Raw genomic sequence first — 17,062 nt, 5'->3', positions numbered from 1 at the left:
CTTAATACTTGATTGAGATGCTTTGTTTGCCAAATAATACATGACAATTTCAATTTTAAAGTGTATGAAATCAATATTGCACATAAAAAAATGGTTCTGTCTCCACACACTCACAGGAAATTTTTGTAGACAACCTGAAAATGAAATAAAGAAGCCTTTAGACAAAAAAAACTTCATCAAACACTAATTGCACAACTGCTTTACTAATAACATTCTAGATATATAAATTTGTATTGAACTATATAGTTAAATTTAGATTTCTATTATTAATGTATGCAAAGATAAAACAATAACATAAAAGTGGAGTTTATACCGAAGTTCTTGTTTAATTGTGAAAAATCGACCAAAAATCGCCTTCCGTCGTTACTGACATTTTGACGTCGAGAATTACACACTTCGATTTTGGGTTCATATTTGTGAAACTTTTAGCTGTTTTGGACATACTTGGTGGATTTTCATCAAATAAACGGTGTTTAATCATAGATTGATGCTTCCTGCTGACAACCACAACGACATGTGTGTGCATTATTCGATCTTTCATGCTGTTGCATAGCGTTATTAAATACACCTGTGAAATCATCGTTAGATACCTTTTCTTTTATTATATATATAAGGACCAAAAAAAATAGTTTCAAGTACCTGTGAAAGCATCTTCGTTTTGTCTCAGACACAGCTGGCAGCGTCGCTGAATATTGCACACAAGCAACTTCTTTGTGAAGTTCCAGCGACTCGAAATCCACCAGCAGTCGCGTTCCCCACCCACTTCGACTTCGCACGTTGAGGGCTGTTTTTCGAGGAAACCGTTAACGTTATAAGGACCGTTAACATCTCACGACTAAACGTATACTACGAAGATAGACAAGTTGAAAAATAAATACAAATAAATTCCAATAACGTTAAAATCCCTTTCTATTTTGTAACTGTATTTATTGTTTCATTTTTTCACACTACACATTCGCATTGACTTTGCGTTTGAAAATAGCCGTATGTGAAAGTACATGTACATATTCGATTGTGTTATTATCAAAAAAAATATTGTAAATGTATTTTTAGTGCAGAAATTTTAATTTTAAGTATCGATTTCTCACTTCAATTTTTTATTTTGTTTAAATTATGTGCTTTAAAATGTTATTGTTTGTTGTTTACTTGCGAACTATTTCATACGAATATGCATTGCGGAATTTGCCCAAGTAGCGGATGTAATCAGGCCGCTTCATTGGCATATTTTACTACCGTACTTACCATGAATAAAAAATAGCGTTTTTTCTTATTATATTGTTTATATTTTCTTATTTGATTCAAATATGGCATAATAAATAGAATATCTGGTTGATGACTTTTGATATCATGTGATATCAGACTCGTCCGATATGGCGTGTGAAAAGGCTCGGAAAGCCTCGCCTTTTTCTACGCCATATCGGCCTCATCTGATACACATGATATCAAAAGTCACCAACCATATATTCTCTATTTATTATTAAAGCAGTTGTGCAATGAGCGTTTGATGATGTTTTTTTCTAGAGGCTTCTTTATTTCATTGTTAGGTTGACTACACAAATTTCCTGTTTGGTTGTGGAGACAGAACCATTGTTTATGTGCAATTTTAATCTCAGACACTTAAAAATTGAAATTGTCATGTATTATTAGGCATGACAGGTATTAACAAAGCATCTCAATCAAGTATTAAGTATTTTACTTTGTCAATGTTAATTCATTGTGTATGATATTCACCTGTGTTTGCCTTGCTCTTTATAAGAATGACACAAAAAGGAAAGCAAATAAAAGTATAAGTTATATTTTTTATATAATTGTAGACAATATGTTTTATGAATATTTGTCATGAATTCTCCTTTTGATCAAATCTGTCATGTTTTTTAAACGTGTTAAGTCTATTTGTGTTAAGTTTAATGTTTATATTACTGTTTCAATTTGTGTTCATCTGCAGCAAATGATGGTAGCGGCGCAAATTTGTATTTATATCATTTTTGCCATTGATTAATGCTCATTTTATTCATATATCCCTATGAATAATACTTAATAAAGTGTTAGTTTTGTTTGATGAAAAAATACTTCTTGTTTATTAATGTTCTGAAAAAAATATGAATCGCTATGTTTGTTTACATTTTAACAAAATAAGTGACATTCCACGTCTACAAAAAAGTAGTTCTCAGAATGGGCGGGCTTAAACATAGAAAGCTAAAGAAATTCATTGAGTAAAACAAATGTTGGCGGAGTTTAAAGACGGATATTGATGGGCATCCGATAACACTTTAAAATATCATGTCAGCGTCTCATATGTAAAAGTGCACTTGTGGCATAATAAATTTTAGATCTATAAATTTGTATTAAACTATATAGGTCAATTTAGATTTATAACATGCAAAGATAGAACAATAACATAAAAAACACTATAAAAATTAATTTGTAAACAAAAAAGTATTACCTTTCCGAAAAATTAATTAGATGGGTTTGTTTGAAGCTGTGCCGGGATGCAGGGGGTGGGGGGGGGAGAATATTTTGAGTTTGTTGACGAGGGTAGAACTGTGCGGCCAAGAATTTGGGTAGATATCATGGCCCAAGGAATTTGTGGTCGCAAGATTCTGCAATTAAAAGAAAAACATTATTATAATAAAATCAAACAAATCCAACATACAATACAATTTCAATATAGAGTATTTTAATTTCATTTTTATTGCACAACTTGAACAAATTACAACTTTAATAGACACAATAGTATTATTACAAAATGAAAATGTATAAACGCCACCTTATATATAAAAAAAATAAGAATTCCTGTTAACTTAAAATATGTTTATTATAGACTCAGGGCTTTTTTGCTTATTAAGGGAATATGCGTTTCTCACAAATTTGAGAAATTTGCGACTCGAATTTTCACAATTTAAAGAATAACGCGACTCAAAATAAAGTTCACAATTAAAAAAGCTTGCAACTCATTTTCTCACAATGTTGATCAGTGAGCGGCACAATGTTGAACAGTTTTCGACTCATTTTTTCACAATTTTGTACAGCGCGTAATTCATTTTTTCACAATTCTCAACAGAACACGACTCCTTTTTCCACAATTTTGAATGAACAGTGCGTGACTAAATTTTTTACCAATTTTGAACAGTGCGCGACTCATTTTTTCAAATTTTGTACAGTGTATGACTTATTTTTTCAGAATATTGAACAGTGCATGACTCATTTTTCCACAATGTTAAATGAACAGTGCACAACTCATTTTTTCCCCAATTTTGAACAGTGTGCGACTCATATTTTCAAATTTTGTACAGCGAGTGACTAATTTTTTTACAATTTTGAACAGTGCGCGACTCTTTTTTTTTCAAAATGTGAAGAGTTCACGACTCACTTTTGAACAGTTTGCGACTCATTTTTTTTCAAAATTTGAAGAGTTTACGACTCATTTTCCTCCAATTTGAATGAAAATGTGCGTGACTTATTTTTTCCCAATTTTTAACAGTGGACGACATTTTTTTCAAATTTTGCACAGCGCGTTACCAATTTTTACACAATTTTGAACAGTGCGCGACTCATTTTTCAACAATTTTGAATGAAAAGGGCAAAACTCATTTTTTCCACAATTTTGAAATCAGAATGAACAGTGCACAACTAATTTTTCCCTTAATTTTGAACAGTGCGCGACTCATTTTGTTTCAACTTGTGTACAGCGCGTGACTAATTTTTTCACAATTTTGAACAGTGTGCGACTCATTTTCCCACAATTTTGAATGACAGTAGGACAACCGGCACTGATCATCGGATCATCAGCATGAAAATGGGTGTAAAAAATACCACAAATAATGAAACATGTGTATTTAAGCATGTATAACAATGGAACTTACCAACCACTCGGCCATGAAACATATGGTGCAGTAGCTGCGGGATTCAGGATGCTCTCCCACTGATATTATGCAGATCAGTGGTCACACTGGCAGGCATCATATGTTGGGATTTCCCTTTTGTGAAGATATTAACCTCAGGCTCAGCAATATATGTCTCAAAACACAAAAATATGTTCAGTTATTTTGTCAGTCAACAGGCATTATTCTGTCTATTTGGGGAAAAAGTGCCTAGCAAAATGGGAATTTTTCGAGTCGAGAAATCTTCCAAATTAGGAAGATTCATCGACAAAAGCATTATTTGGGCAGGGGGTTTTCCAGCCATTTTGGATATTATTATATATTTTGTAGGTTGTTTAAACAATAAAATTGAGATAAAGAGTCTAATAATCATAAGTCATAAGACTTATTGTGCAGAATGATTTGCTGATTACAGACATACTACTGCCCGAATCCAAAAGAATGTTTGTTGGGACATCTGCAATTGTTCCTGGTAAAGAATTATGAAAAAATGTGGATACTACCTTTAAAGCTAATATTTTACGTTTAGATTTAATACTTTGTTTTTGTTTATTTTGAGTTGTATGCGTACTTTTGTTAATTAAACCCTTTTTATTTATTTGTTCATGTTTTACTTGGAATTTTGAATAATTTGCGTTATTAAAATGGTACCTACTGCTCTGTCTTTTCCATCATTTTTTAGTTCGAAAACACATTGATTGAAAGTGATTGAATTGTTGGCAATTGTTGCATCGTTTATTGAATGCAAAACAGTTTCTACCCCCCCTACAAGAATCGTATCCGCATTTGGGGCAAATTTGGTTTTGTGCATTTTGTCTGTTTACTTGTAAACGTGGGTTAGATACGGATCTATAGACTATTCGCGGTCTTTGATAGTCTAACGGTACTGACATCCTATAATTTTGGTTTTGTCGTGGTTGAAATTGTTGATAGCGGCTGTAAGGAACAGATGGCATTTGATTTGGAAACATATGTTGTTGAGCGTAAGAATTTTCTACCGGTATATTTGGTATTGGGGTTGACTGTAAAGCATTAATTTCCTTAATTTTGATGTCCGCTTTTAAGGTTTTAATCTCTTCCAATAACGTTTGAAATTTTGTGTCAAAAGAATTGACTGAAAATGACGTGGTCATGTCACAGAGTTTACAGTATTTGGCCAGTTCTGACAGAGATTCTGGCTGTCTTAAAATAACATCTGTCTTAATACTGTCTCTTAATCCATTGACAAGCAAGCTTACGAGAACTTTTTCTTCTAAGCCTTGTACATCAGTAGAAATTTTTAATGCTCTCGAGATATAATCATCACATGATTCATTTTCTCTTTGTTTAATAGCAATTAGATGATAATCTAATTCTTTAGTCTGAAATCGTTTAGCAAGTGCTTTGGTGAGTTCATGATAATTAGATTTAATATCTTCGGTCAGATTATTGTAAAAATTCTCTGCATTGTCGGACAGGTAAAATGGAAGAACATTAGCGTATTGACCCCTATCAATGTTATTCATGCTACAAAATTTCTGAAATTTTGCCAGAAACGCTGGTAAACTATCATAGTCTCTGCCTGTAAAGCATGCTAACTTAATTATGTTTGGCTTAAACATTGTACCTCTTGGGTCCGAAGTCTGTGCGGTATGGAAGTTTCTCTCCGGTCGTTCCCCGTCTGCTGGAGAGTGGCCAGGTGCGGAAGGCGTCTGCCTACGTAAGTTAATATTGTCACTATTAGCACTTTGCGATGGAAAATTAGCACTATTAACACTAGGTGATGGGGTATTTAAGAAAAAGTTAGGTCTCTGCGAAATAACACTGGAAATTGGATCATGTAGTCGTTCGTCGGGAAGGCACTGAAAATTACCATATGGCGGTGGTACTGGGTCGTACCGGAAATTGGATAATGGCTCGAGCAGCGATTCCTTCGGCGGGTCCTGCGTTAATGGCTGGAGTGTTGTTTCTTGGGTTTCTTCGGTGTCTGATGCATCGGATTGTAATGGGTGACTTTGAAATGGGCTGTCATGTATTGTTACTCTTCTGATTGTTTTGATAGAATTTAATTGTTTATGAAAATCTGAACGTAATTGTTTTTTACGACGTTTTTCACTTGCAACAAAATCTTCGGGAGTTTGTAAATAAGGTTTTGACTCACTTGATGATTTTGGAGTGTCTTGTTTTGATATGGTAGTTGATGGTTGAAATGGTTGCTCCGGAACTGTGGTGTCGTCAGGTGGGGATGTTGGCGGCGTCAACTGTGGCGGTAGAGTGGCTGATAGGCGAGAACGTAAATTGTAGTGAGACATCTTGAAACATTTCTGACGAATTTTGTTGTGGAAAATGTTATTGTAAAGGAATTAAACTTTAGAACCTATTCTCCACCAGATATCGTACGTGCTTTTACTTATTATTTCAATGTTCCTTGAAGTTTTCATTATTTCCATTTAATGTAATTGGTAACGGGATCTTCATTTACGTACGATACATTATTTAGTTCTTAATAATTAATTATTCTGTTCATTACGGTCTTAATGAATGTTGTATTTGTAGTGTTTCATTTTCAATTATCATTAAATATTACCATTCTTCAATTTATGCGAATTAGCGTTAAGCGCTAATATTCTATGATCCATAATAGATGTAAATAATCAAAGAAGTCGACAGTGTAAACAGCCCATTTTATTCTCTGTAATATCCGAAAAAACACTGTGTTAATTTATTAAACAAGATAAACATTTGCATGCATAAATATCATTTATGATATATACGTACATATGCAACGATATTGATTATTAATATATATTAATAAATCACACAGAATATTGTTCAATTTCACTAACAGTTTTCAGGCATTAACATTATTTTGTTAAATCATAAAATAAAGAAATTATTTATTTATGAGAAGACAGTACTATTTGTTTTACTAATATGATACTTATAAAATAGCAATTATCATTAAAACACAATATATATTTATTTGGATATTGCGCAGTCAAACAACTTTCCTAAATACTCTACATTGAATGTAGGTGAAACAAATTAAAGAAGTAAACAATAATTTAAGTATGAATATATTTATTTGCAGCAAACAATAATTTAGGTTTGAAAATAAATAAGTACCAACAGCTCACCTGTAATATCCGAAAAAACACTGTGGTGAGTCCCCCACAGTGTTTTCTTAAATATTCTTCCAGATGCAACTTTCTGAAACCTGATCAGACTTTTCCTAATACGTTACTCACGTGATCCTATGTGGTCTCACGTGGTACGCTGATTCACCTACTTTTTTATATTTGTTCGGGTCAAAGTTGTTAACCCTTGGTCATGGAACTTTCCAGAAGTTTCTACTGCTTACGTTTGCGTTCTTGATTTGGTAAACAATTTAGATTGGAATGTGCTATTCTTTGTTAGCTTAGTAAGCTGTTTTCTTATAGTACATCAATGTGATAGAGTTTGTAGCTCACCTGGCACAAAAAGTATTCCGGTGTGGTTTTGTGAAAACTGGGCTTAAATGCGTGATATGAACTGCGTAATTCCTTAAGTATTTCTAACAATGTACAATAGTTATTCTAAACAATATGCAATAGTTATTTTAAACAATATGCACTAGTTATTTTAAACAATATGCAATAATTATTTTAAAATTTTGTTAATTGAAATTTATTAAAACTTTATTAATTATGATTAATTAAAATTATTAAATAAGTTAAAGTGAAAATTTAAATATTACAAATATTTCATAAGATTGTGATTTTAATTGGATTACAAGACACTTCTTTAAAAAAAAAAACAAAAAAAAAAACATGTTTTTTGTAGGGGATTTTTTTTCAGAATTGGGGAAGAAATGTGCATATTTGGCATGGGGCATTTGGCATATCGTCGGACCCGTGAGGAAGGCAGAAAAAGTCCTGGTTAAACATCAATTAATCCATCATCTCACCAAGAAAGTCTCAAACACGATTCAAAACCAAAGCATCTTCGTTTCGTCTCACACACAGCTGGCAGCGTCGCTGAATATTGCACAAAAGCTGCTTCCTTATGAAGTTCCAGCGACTCGAAATCCACAAGCAGTCGCGTTCCCCACCAACTTTGACTTCGAACGTGGAGGGCTGTTTTTCGATGAAACCGATAACATTTCACGTATACTACGGAGATTGACAAGTTAAAAAATAAATCACTGCTATCAATTCCAATGTGCACATTACGTTCAAATCGCGTTCCATTTTGTAACTGTCTTTATTGTTTCAATTTTTCACACTGCACTTTCGCTTTGAGTTTGAAAATAGCCTTACACGTAAAAGTACATGTACAAGTCGATGGTGTTATTAAACAAATGTTGTAAATATATTTTTAGTGCAGAACTTGTAATTTTCAGTATCGATTTCTCACTTCAATTTTTTTTTATTTTGTTAAATTATGTGCGTTAAAATGTTATTGTTTGTTGTTTACTTGCGAACTATTTCATACGAATATGCATTGCAGAATTTGCCCAAGTAGCGGGTGTAATTAGGCCGCTTCATTGGCATATTTTATTACCGTACATCATCTCAAATTTAGGGTTTTTTATTTTTATTTTTTATCTTGCTTATATTTTCTTATTTGATTCAAATGTGGCATAATTCATAGAATATATGGTTGGTGACTTTTGATATCATGTGATATCAGACTCGTCCGATATGGCGTGTGAAAAGGGTCGGCAAGCCTCGCCTTTTCCTACGCCATATCAGCCTCGTCTGATATCACATGATATCAATAGTCACCAACCATATATTCTCTATATTGAAGAACAAATCCATAACTATTCGCCTATCGACAATGTAGTTCTATAGAGATGATTGTGCAATTACTGCAATATGTGAAAAACAAATACTTTTTTGTAGATAATAAACAGTAGTCCGTAAAGTTCACGAAACATTTTTTATCTCTTCAGCACTTTGTGCAAATATCGAGGCAAAACATTTGTGTTCATATGTGATTTTAACAGGGTTTGGATTTAAACGAACGACCATTGATACACGCCAATTCTCGACCTGTAGTAAATACATGTTATTTGTTCACATCGACATCATATGTTGTTCGTTTTAAAACCTAAGTTATTACGTTTCCACTCAGGCAGCAGATTTAAAGTGACTCACGAAAAAATCCATAAGAACTGACAGTGTTGTCCCTGATTAGCCTGCGTCGACTGCACATGCTAATCTATGACGACTCTTTAAGCACATACATAAAGCTCCCATTTTGCAAGAGTACGGCTCATTTGTGTTGTGTCTAACTGTGTTTGGCAACTTATCATTTGCCCTAAATAAATAACCGATTATGGAAGGTTTCTCCTGCTGGTGCAGCTGAAGTTTCACTTTATGTGTTTATGATTAAATAAACATATACCTTATCACGTATCGTGAATAATGCGATTCGAGGCGTCTGTTAACCATAGCATTGCAATATCAATGGCGCATGAACTCGTATAAAATGCTTAGTTTAAGGGGTGTTGAGGCAGTTTATTTAACCGAGGATATATTTATGGCAACACCGATGCTATTATCACAACCCAATAGTTTTGTTATCAGAATCATCACACATTTATGACCGATTAGGTTCATAATAGGTACTCAGTGGTTCGATCCCAGGTGCGGTTAACTTTTTTTTACTCTTTTTTCTTATCTTTTATTTTTACTCTTGTTTTTTTCCTGGAGCTCATTAGTCCTGTTGTTTACATTAATCAATTTAAAGCATTTAATCACAAACTTCAAAACATGCCGAAATCTGTCAACAAGTCCCTGTTATGGATGATTAAGGTCGAGTTTGATACTGTATGGTCTTATGTTTGTGATTAAATATTGTATTAATGTTGTGTTTTAGTAAGCCGTTGTGATCCCAATTAGGATTGTAAACAATCTATAATGTTTATGCATATCTTTAACAGTCTATGTAACGGTACTTGGGTTTCACTTTGCTGTATTTTAGGAAACTTGACATAGACGGTAGGGATAGTTAAACAAAAAAATCTCTGTTAAAAGTGCGGTGACCCCCCTTTTTTATTTTGGTTTTATAATAACAATACGTAGATGAACATATGTGAGCAGTTTCGCAAAAAGTTATTAGATGTAACTTTTTTAAATTCCATCTTTGTGTTAAAATAGTAAAAAAATGACGTTGTTTTGGGTGACATAAAAATTATAAAAATTAAAATTTCTTAAAATTTAACTTGTGTTCCCCATTTTTTGGTAGTTTGTGGTTTAATTAAATGGTATATGATATATATTAGCTTATATAATATCAATATATTGCCAGTTTCATAGGTTATTAATCATTTTTATGCAATAATAGATTTTTCAGTTTTAATGAAAAAGTACATGTTATATAATGGTGAATAAAATCAAAACAAGGCCGGTGACCCTATGTTTTTATTTAGTTTTTCATATAGTATTTGTATGTAGTACTTGAATATAAATTTTGAGCAAAAGTTATATCGCATTGTTTTCTTTGACCGGACATGTGTTTTGTTTAATTCCGTGTTTGTGAATCATGCCGGAAGAAACGTTCAGTCTATGTAGTTCTTCATCTGCAACATGGACTTATAGGTTTAACACAGCAACATAATAAACATACACGATTATGATATGATATTTCAAGTTTAACAAATTAAAGCAAAGCTAAAATTAAGCTGCTTTCGTGCACAAATGTAAATCAATTAAGCTAACACATTCCGCTAGAAAGGATTTATTCGGATCAGTGCCATGCCATGTGTTACTTGAACAAGAATGCTATTAATATGAATATAAATAATGAACGGTGTACCGGAAAATTCCGAACAATTTACTAGTCTCTATATTGTCTTTTAAAAATGAGGCGGACACGCACTTTTATTCATATTGTGTGTATAAATAGATACGGAGTTCAGCAACAATATGTTAAGAACTTTTGAAAAGAAAGCTGATGTAAGTACATACATAAATGTTTATTTTCCCTTCAAATTCGCAGTTTGTTTTTCGACTCATTCGGGTTGCAAAACAACAGCAGGTAAACGTCTAATTTAATACTTATACACTTAAGAATAAGGTTTGTATTTTAATTGTTGGCATATCTTGAATGACCATTTTGGTTTTGCTTGAATGAAATGCCTGTGTCAGCGAAGCCGTATAATTGAGGAAATATAACTTAGGCTGTTTCAAGCTTATATATTAAAAAGGTAAGCATGAGCTTGTTTAAAGAACCAGAATACATTTGGTTATATGCAAACGTATGGACATGACAACGAACAGTTTCGTTAATTGCTATTTATAGACGTTATAGAACAATAAAACGTTGCTTTCGTGGTACTCTACGAAATGAGCTTGAATGATTTTGAATCGTTATTAAACTTGACTGTACATAAACGGGGAAGGCATCATTAACCGTATAATTTAAATATGTATTAATTTGTATAAATGCCATTTGTTTAGTTTTTAAGTCTTTACTATATAAAGCAGTAGAGACACGTAATTTTTGCAATATATTTGTCTTTTTCTTATTAAAAGTTTCAAGAACTGAACAGTTTCAAACTATTACCTTAATTTGAGTAAAGCGGAGTATAATAAGCTTGTTTTAAACGTATTCATCTCATGACTTGTTAAAAAAATGAACGGGATGAACATCATAACTTGCACACATTTATCACACAATTCTCACTTATATTTGAATTTCTCATTACAGAAAGATGGCATTGCGACGTTTGTCGTGCATTCTCTTGTCGATTTATGCTGTCATCGCTCTCGTAACTTCACAGCAAACGTCCACCGGAACAGCAGGTTTTTTATAATGTGTGTTTGTAATTATTATTCCCCCCCACCATCCCCATTTTGCGCATATTATACATTTAAAATGTTTGAAACTTCAAATTAAAATACTAGAAAAACTAGTTTTTGACAATTATTTTTTTAGTGAAGCCTGGCTCATTTTTTTTTACATAAGCCTGACTCAAAATAATGCTATACATTCAAAATGCATTTGAAGTGAATCATTGTTACTCAACTTTTCATATTCCCAAACATAGTGAAATAATTCAAGTAATTTTCAATGGCAATAATAAGCAGGTATTTCAGGAAAATGCAGATACTTCGGATTCGAATTCAGTGATAAAGCGATCTTCTGGGCGATAGATGGATGCAATAACTGTAGTTGCAATTCTGGAAACGTTGTGTGCACACTTAAACTGTGTCCAGGTACGGGAAAATATATTTAATTAAATTTTGTAAAGTGGATATAATGAATTGACATGAATTTCTTGCATAGGTTACTTCATCTAGTTGTGAAATGTAATCATTGCCGTCACAAGAATAGTTTTTATAGAAAACAAATCTGGAATAGTTTTGTTCTGTTAATTGTTCCCGTAAGTTTTAATCAGGTAATGCAACTCATCAGGATTTTCTTCATGGGCACTCTCTTATACATTTCTTTATATCAGTATATGTCAGTTACGTAACAATACGCCGTCTTTATGTTTTTCGTGTAGAATGCTATGATGGCAGATATGTGATTAGAATTACTTTAAAATCCTTTATATCAGTCGGCATAAAATGTCGTGGTTACGAAATCACTTTCGCGGACATCGGTCAGTCCACACAATTAACAAAAATGCTATTATTGGTGATTCTTAATATTAAAGAGTATGATAATACAAAATTAATGTACTAGTTAAAGAAACTGTTATAGAATTCCTTCCTCTAACGTGGAGTTTTGCTATCAGTGTTTTGTTCAAATATAAAATATCTTGTCCACATCTCGTTTTATTCTTTATAGCTGTCTGTACACTAGCTGATTGCACTGTTGTAATTACAGCAATTCATTGATCTAAACTGGTAATTCTCGCATTCCTGTATCCGATCTGCAAATACTTAACTATATCTGTTATACTATTTTCTTGATTGTGATTTAATGTGGTCTACAGTTGAAATTAATGAATTTAAAAACACTGTTCAAACGAGTTCACTCATTACTGATAAGATATGGCCTTGGTTTGTAAATGAAATAAAAATGCATGATTATTTGAGTCACGCTCTGAGGCAATTGGGCTTAATACATGTCCGTAAAGTTTCATCCCAGATAAGCGGTCTAGTTCGCACAGGCTTGTCAGGGATGCAATTTTCCGCCTAAACTGGAGTTTTGCTAAAAAGAAACTTCATGTAAACGAACAATTCCATTAATAAGGAAAGTTCCGTCCCTGATTAGCCTGTGTAGACTGCACAGCTAATTAAGAATGTAACTTTACGCACAAGTATTAAGCTCCGTTTTCCCAGAACGAGAATCATTTGTTGTGTAGGCGTTTGTTCACAAGCCGGAATAAGCTACAAGGAAGGGGACATCTTCCCGTCTCAGTATGGCTGCGGGAGCTGCGTGTGTCACAAGGGCACGGTGAAGTGTGATTACGTGACTACGTGTGCCGATTTCACACGTAAGCAATTTATATTATTCTTGTATGATATGTGTCGTGCTCTGAAAAATCTGGGCATAATGAATGTGCATAAAATGTCGTACCAGATTAGCCTGTGCAGTCCGCACAGGCTAATCAGGGACGACACTTTCCGCCTAAACTGGATTTTCGCAGGGAAGAGACATCATTTAAACGAAATATTCCATGAAAGCGGAAATTGTCGTCCCTGATTAGCTTGCACATGCTAATCTGGGATGGCAATTTACGCACAAGCATTATGCCCAGTTTTCTCAGAACACGACACATATAAGCGAGTGGTTCATCTGTTCGTGTTAAGCAAATAATCTTAGTTTTAATCTTGACTCTCCTGAAATCCTATTTATAACTTCAGTGTATGAATTTATAGAATCAGTAGACGAACCTAGAGAAATTCAATAACAAGCACCAATTAAAGTAGACTTATAAGCAATTACATGACGAATTGTACGTGTTTGTTTCATTTCATAATGTGTACTTGTCAATTCATACCATCACAATTTTGTTTCATAAAAAACTATTGATGATGCATGCTCATTGTAATCACAAGTCGAGTGGCATGACGCAGAATGTGAGTGAGCTTTGTTGCCCAAAGCCCATTCAGACCGTTACCCGCAACCTTACATCAGAACAAATTATCTTTCTCTGCACACATGAGTGTTCGCTGAAAGCGGTTAGATACATAACGGGCCAAAATGTGAATACAGTGGTCGTGACGGATTGATATGGCCATGTTGGACTCGTGCTGAACATTCAATAACGTCTTTAGGTTACAGTATACTAAAATATTTCCTTAATAAATTCAATGTTAAGGCAATAATTTGAACAAAAAATAAAGTTAACATTTCGCGTGTAGAAGCCATCGTAACCATACCTTGTCTTAAAGAGCATTCCAAGCCGAATAAAGTTAAACAATAAAAAATAAAGAGAGGTCATGCGATATGTAAGAAAGAGCTTGAAACGAATCAAATGTTACTGTTTTACGGCCATATTTTCCCGGCTACACTTACTATGAACGAATACCGCCAAATATCAAGATCTCCACATGTAGTTTTCAACCTTAAAGCAAAACAGTGGATGTGTAGTGCACAACTATGCTTGTTCTACAACACGTACACATAAATGTGTCGTGTTCTGAGAAAACTGGGCATAATGCATGTGCGTAAAGTGTCGTACCAGATAAGCCTGTGCGGTACGCACAGGCTAATCAGGGACGACACTTTCCGCCTAAATTGGATTTTTGCGGAAATTGTCGTCGCTGATTAGCCTGTGCGGACTGCTCAGGCTAATCTGGGACGACACTTAACGCACATGCATTATGCCCTGTTTTCTCAGAACACGACTCAAATATTCAAGTTTGAAATAAAATCATGGCAAGTTCTTATACACAAAATTGTGTCTTCAAATAGATGGTGTTGATTATTTTAGAGAGTATAGCATTGCACAACTTAAATATTTAGTAAACTGTAACCTTTTAGCCCCTGGGCTCCAGGCTTTGGTATCAGAGCCGTGTACATCAGGTGAGGTATTCTCGGATCGCGGGGAATGCAATATCTGCGAATGTCAAGAAGATGGAATAGCATTTTGCACTCTGTTGGTTTGTGAAGGTACGTTTTATATCTTAAGTGTAAATGAGTTATAAATACAGTTGATTTATAATACATACATTTGTTCTAAGGCGTTTGGGATATCTCTGTCACTCTGTACATATAATGCAATTCAAACTGAAAATAACGCGTGTTTAGACGGACATTTGTAAAAACACTTACTTAAATGAATAGTATTATTAAAAAAAGGTTTTTAAAATGTATTGCTACAAATGTTTTGGGTTGTTATCTTATTCTTTAATTATAATGTAATGGATGTGTAAAACTATTTATAAAAAAAATCAATATACCGTTTATTGTTCGGCATGTTGATCACTTGAAGGCGCATATCGTTGCAAAGAATAAGGATTCAACCTAAGTCGCATAGGTGAAAAGCTCGTCATCATTATTTGTATGCCGTTGAGGTTTGATATTTACTGAACATTGTTTGCAGGTTGCTGGCAAGCTCTGGTACAATACAAAGAAGGCGACACGTTTCCCTCCAAATATCCATGTGGAGACTGCGTGTGTAATAAAGACTCCGTAAAATGCGACTTCTCTAAGTGCGATTTTAATGGTAAAAAGTGCTAAACATTCAATTTATTATTGTTTACTTTGATCAATATATCTTTTGATGAGTGGATAATTGCTTGATATTCAAATTAGGTATGTAAATTGAGTATTATGAGATTGAGTCTTATTATATCGATTCATATATGTAATTTAAAGAACATGCATAATTATGGTATGTGTATTTCTGTTCAATTAAACGTTTAAATGATATCCATATTTGCTTGTTGTGCTATGTTCCATGTAGTTTCATCGAGCTGAAGTTTTTGTTTTCATTTATTCCATTTAATAACTGAATTCAAATGTATAATTCCAGGAAGGTACAAGAAGCAGTGTTTCGACAAAGGCAAACCGTATAGGCATGGTACTAATTGTCACCTGTTTCATCTTCTTAAGATTGAAATCTTCACACTTATTTTTTCGATTTAATACCCGAATTATTTGCACGTGTACATGGTTCAGATTTGCTGTGTCTTGCAAAAGTAGCATTCCATCAGTATATAATAAAGTAAACAATGAAACTCTAGACAATTTATCAGGAGAGAAATTAGTGTTGTTCTTATTCACTACTCGTATGACAGAACACAAACTATAAACCTTAAAGAATTAAAACTGGGAACACCGTTTTGGAAGCATAAAACTTGTATTACTATTAAATTAAATACCGACCACCATTTAATATAAAAACAAATCGCATATTAACGTGATAAACTAACACCAACATGTATACACGTAATGTTCGCACACGCGAATGTAATTATGTAAATTCTCGCCGTTTCTTATGGTAATATTTATACGTATTATACCTTTGACGTCACACTTCCTTAATTGAATAAAAAATTGGACATTTAATATGTTTTATAATGAACATCGGTTCATACACAAATGTCTGTATTTGCAGGTCAGACTGTTCCAAGCACAAAGAGATGCGAACGGCGTGTTTGCCAGAACGGACGAGTCCAATGCAAGAAAGTGCGATGCTAGAGCGTTGTTATGTGTGTAAAGTGTTGCGTGCTTAGTTGTATCAATTAAAAACACAACAATACAAGTTTGTCATTTCGTTTGTAAAGTCACCGTTGGTATCTAAATATCAACTTTTCAAAATTCCTTTTGCGTACATTTTAAACGATATTAATTTAATATATTCGTAATGCCTGGATATGGTCATAAACAATACCCAGTAGAATCTTCAATAATACGAAAAACGTTAAATGCTTTATGTCAAGAAATACTTCTTTTTTTAAGCATGTTTGTGTCAGGTGACATATGTGTCGCGTTCTGAGAAAACTGGGCATAATGCATGTGCGTAAAGTGTCGTCTCTGATTAGCCTGTACAGTCCGCACAGGCTAATCAGGGACGACACTTCAGCCTAAATTGGATTTTTGCTAAGAAGAGACTTCATTTAAACGAAAAATGTCATAAAAGCGGAAAGTGTCGTCCCTGATAAGCCTGTGCGGACTGAACAAGCTAATCTGGGACGACACTTTAGTCACTCGCATTATGCCCAGTTTTCTCAGAACTCGACACAAATGTCATGAGAATAAATTTAAGGAAATAAAATTTAGTTTGAAATTACAGACACTGTTTCGTATGA

General features: G+C 33.6%; 1 protein-coding gene across 2 annotated transcripts in view; it reads left to right on the top strand.

Annotated features, from left to right (window-relative positions):
• Positions 1–16,859, top strand: part of LOC127861308 (kielin/chordin-like protein) — a 39,780-nt gene extending 22,921 nt beyond the window's left edge. Inside the window, exons 1-8 of one of the 2 annotated variants that reach the window (XM_052399752.1) lie at positions 10,426–10,804; positions 11,559–11,653; positions 11,948–12,067; positions 13,165–13,296; positions 14,790–14,918; positions 15,352–15,474; positions 15,784–15,831; positions 16,369–16,859. In XM_052399752.1, coding sequence (XP_052255712.1) covers positions 11,563–11,653; positions 11,948–12,067; positions 13,165–13,296; positions 14,790–14,918; positions 15,352–15,474; positions 15,784–15,831; positions 16,369–16,451 — 726 coding nt within the window. In that variant the 5' untranslated portion in view covers positions 10,426–10,804; positions 11,559–11,562 and the 3' untranslated portion in view covers positions 16,452–16,859. Of the gene's footprint in view, positions 1–10,425; positions 10,805–11,558; positions 11,654–11,947; positions 12,068–13,164; positions 13,297–14,789; positions 14,919–15,351; positions 15,475–15,783; positions 15,832–16,368 lie in introns of those variants that run through there. The other variant, XM_052399753.1, reaches the window with a different exon arrangement.
• The last annotated feature ends 203 nt before the right edge of the window (positions 16,860–17,062 follow it).

Source organism: Dreissena polymorpha, chromosome 15, assembly GCF_020536995.1.
Source record: "Dreissena polymorpha isolate Duluth1 chromosome 15, UMN_Dpol_1.0, whole genome shotgun sequence".
Lineage (NCBI taxonomy): Eukaryota > Metazoa > Mollusca > Bivalvia > Myida > Dreissenidae > Dreissena > Dreissena polymorpha.
The sequence above is the reverse complement of the archived record's forward strand: the minus strand, read 5'-3'. Positions and strand labels throughout refer to the sequence as shown.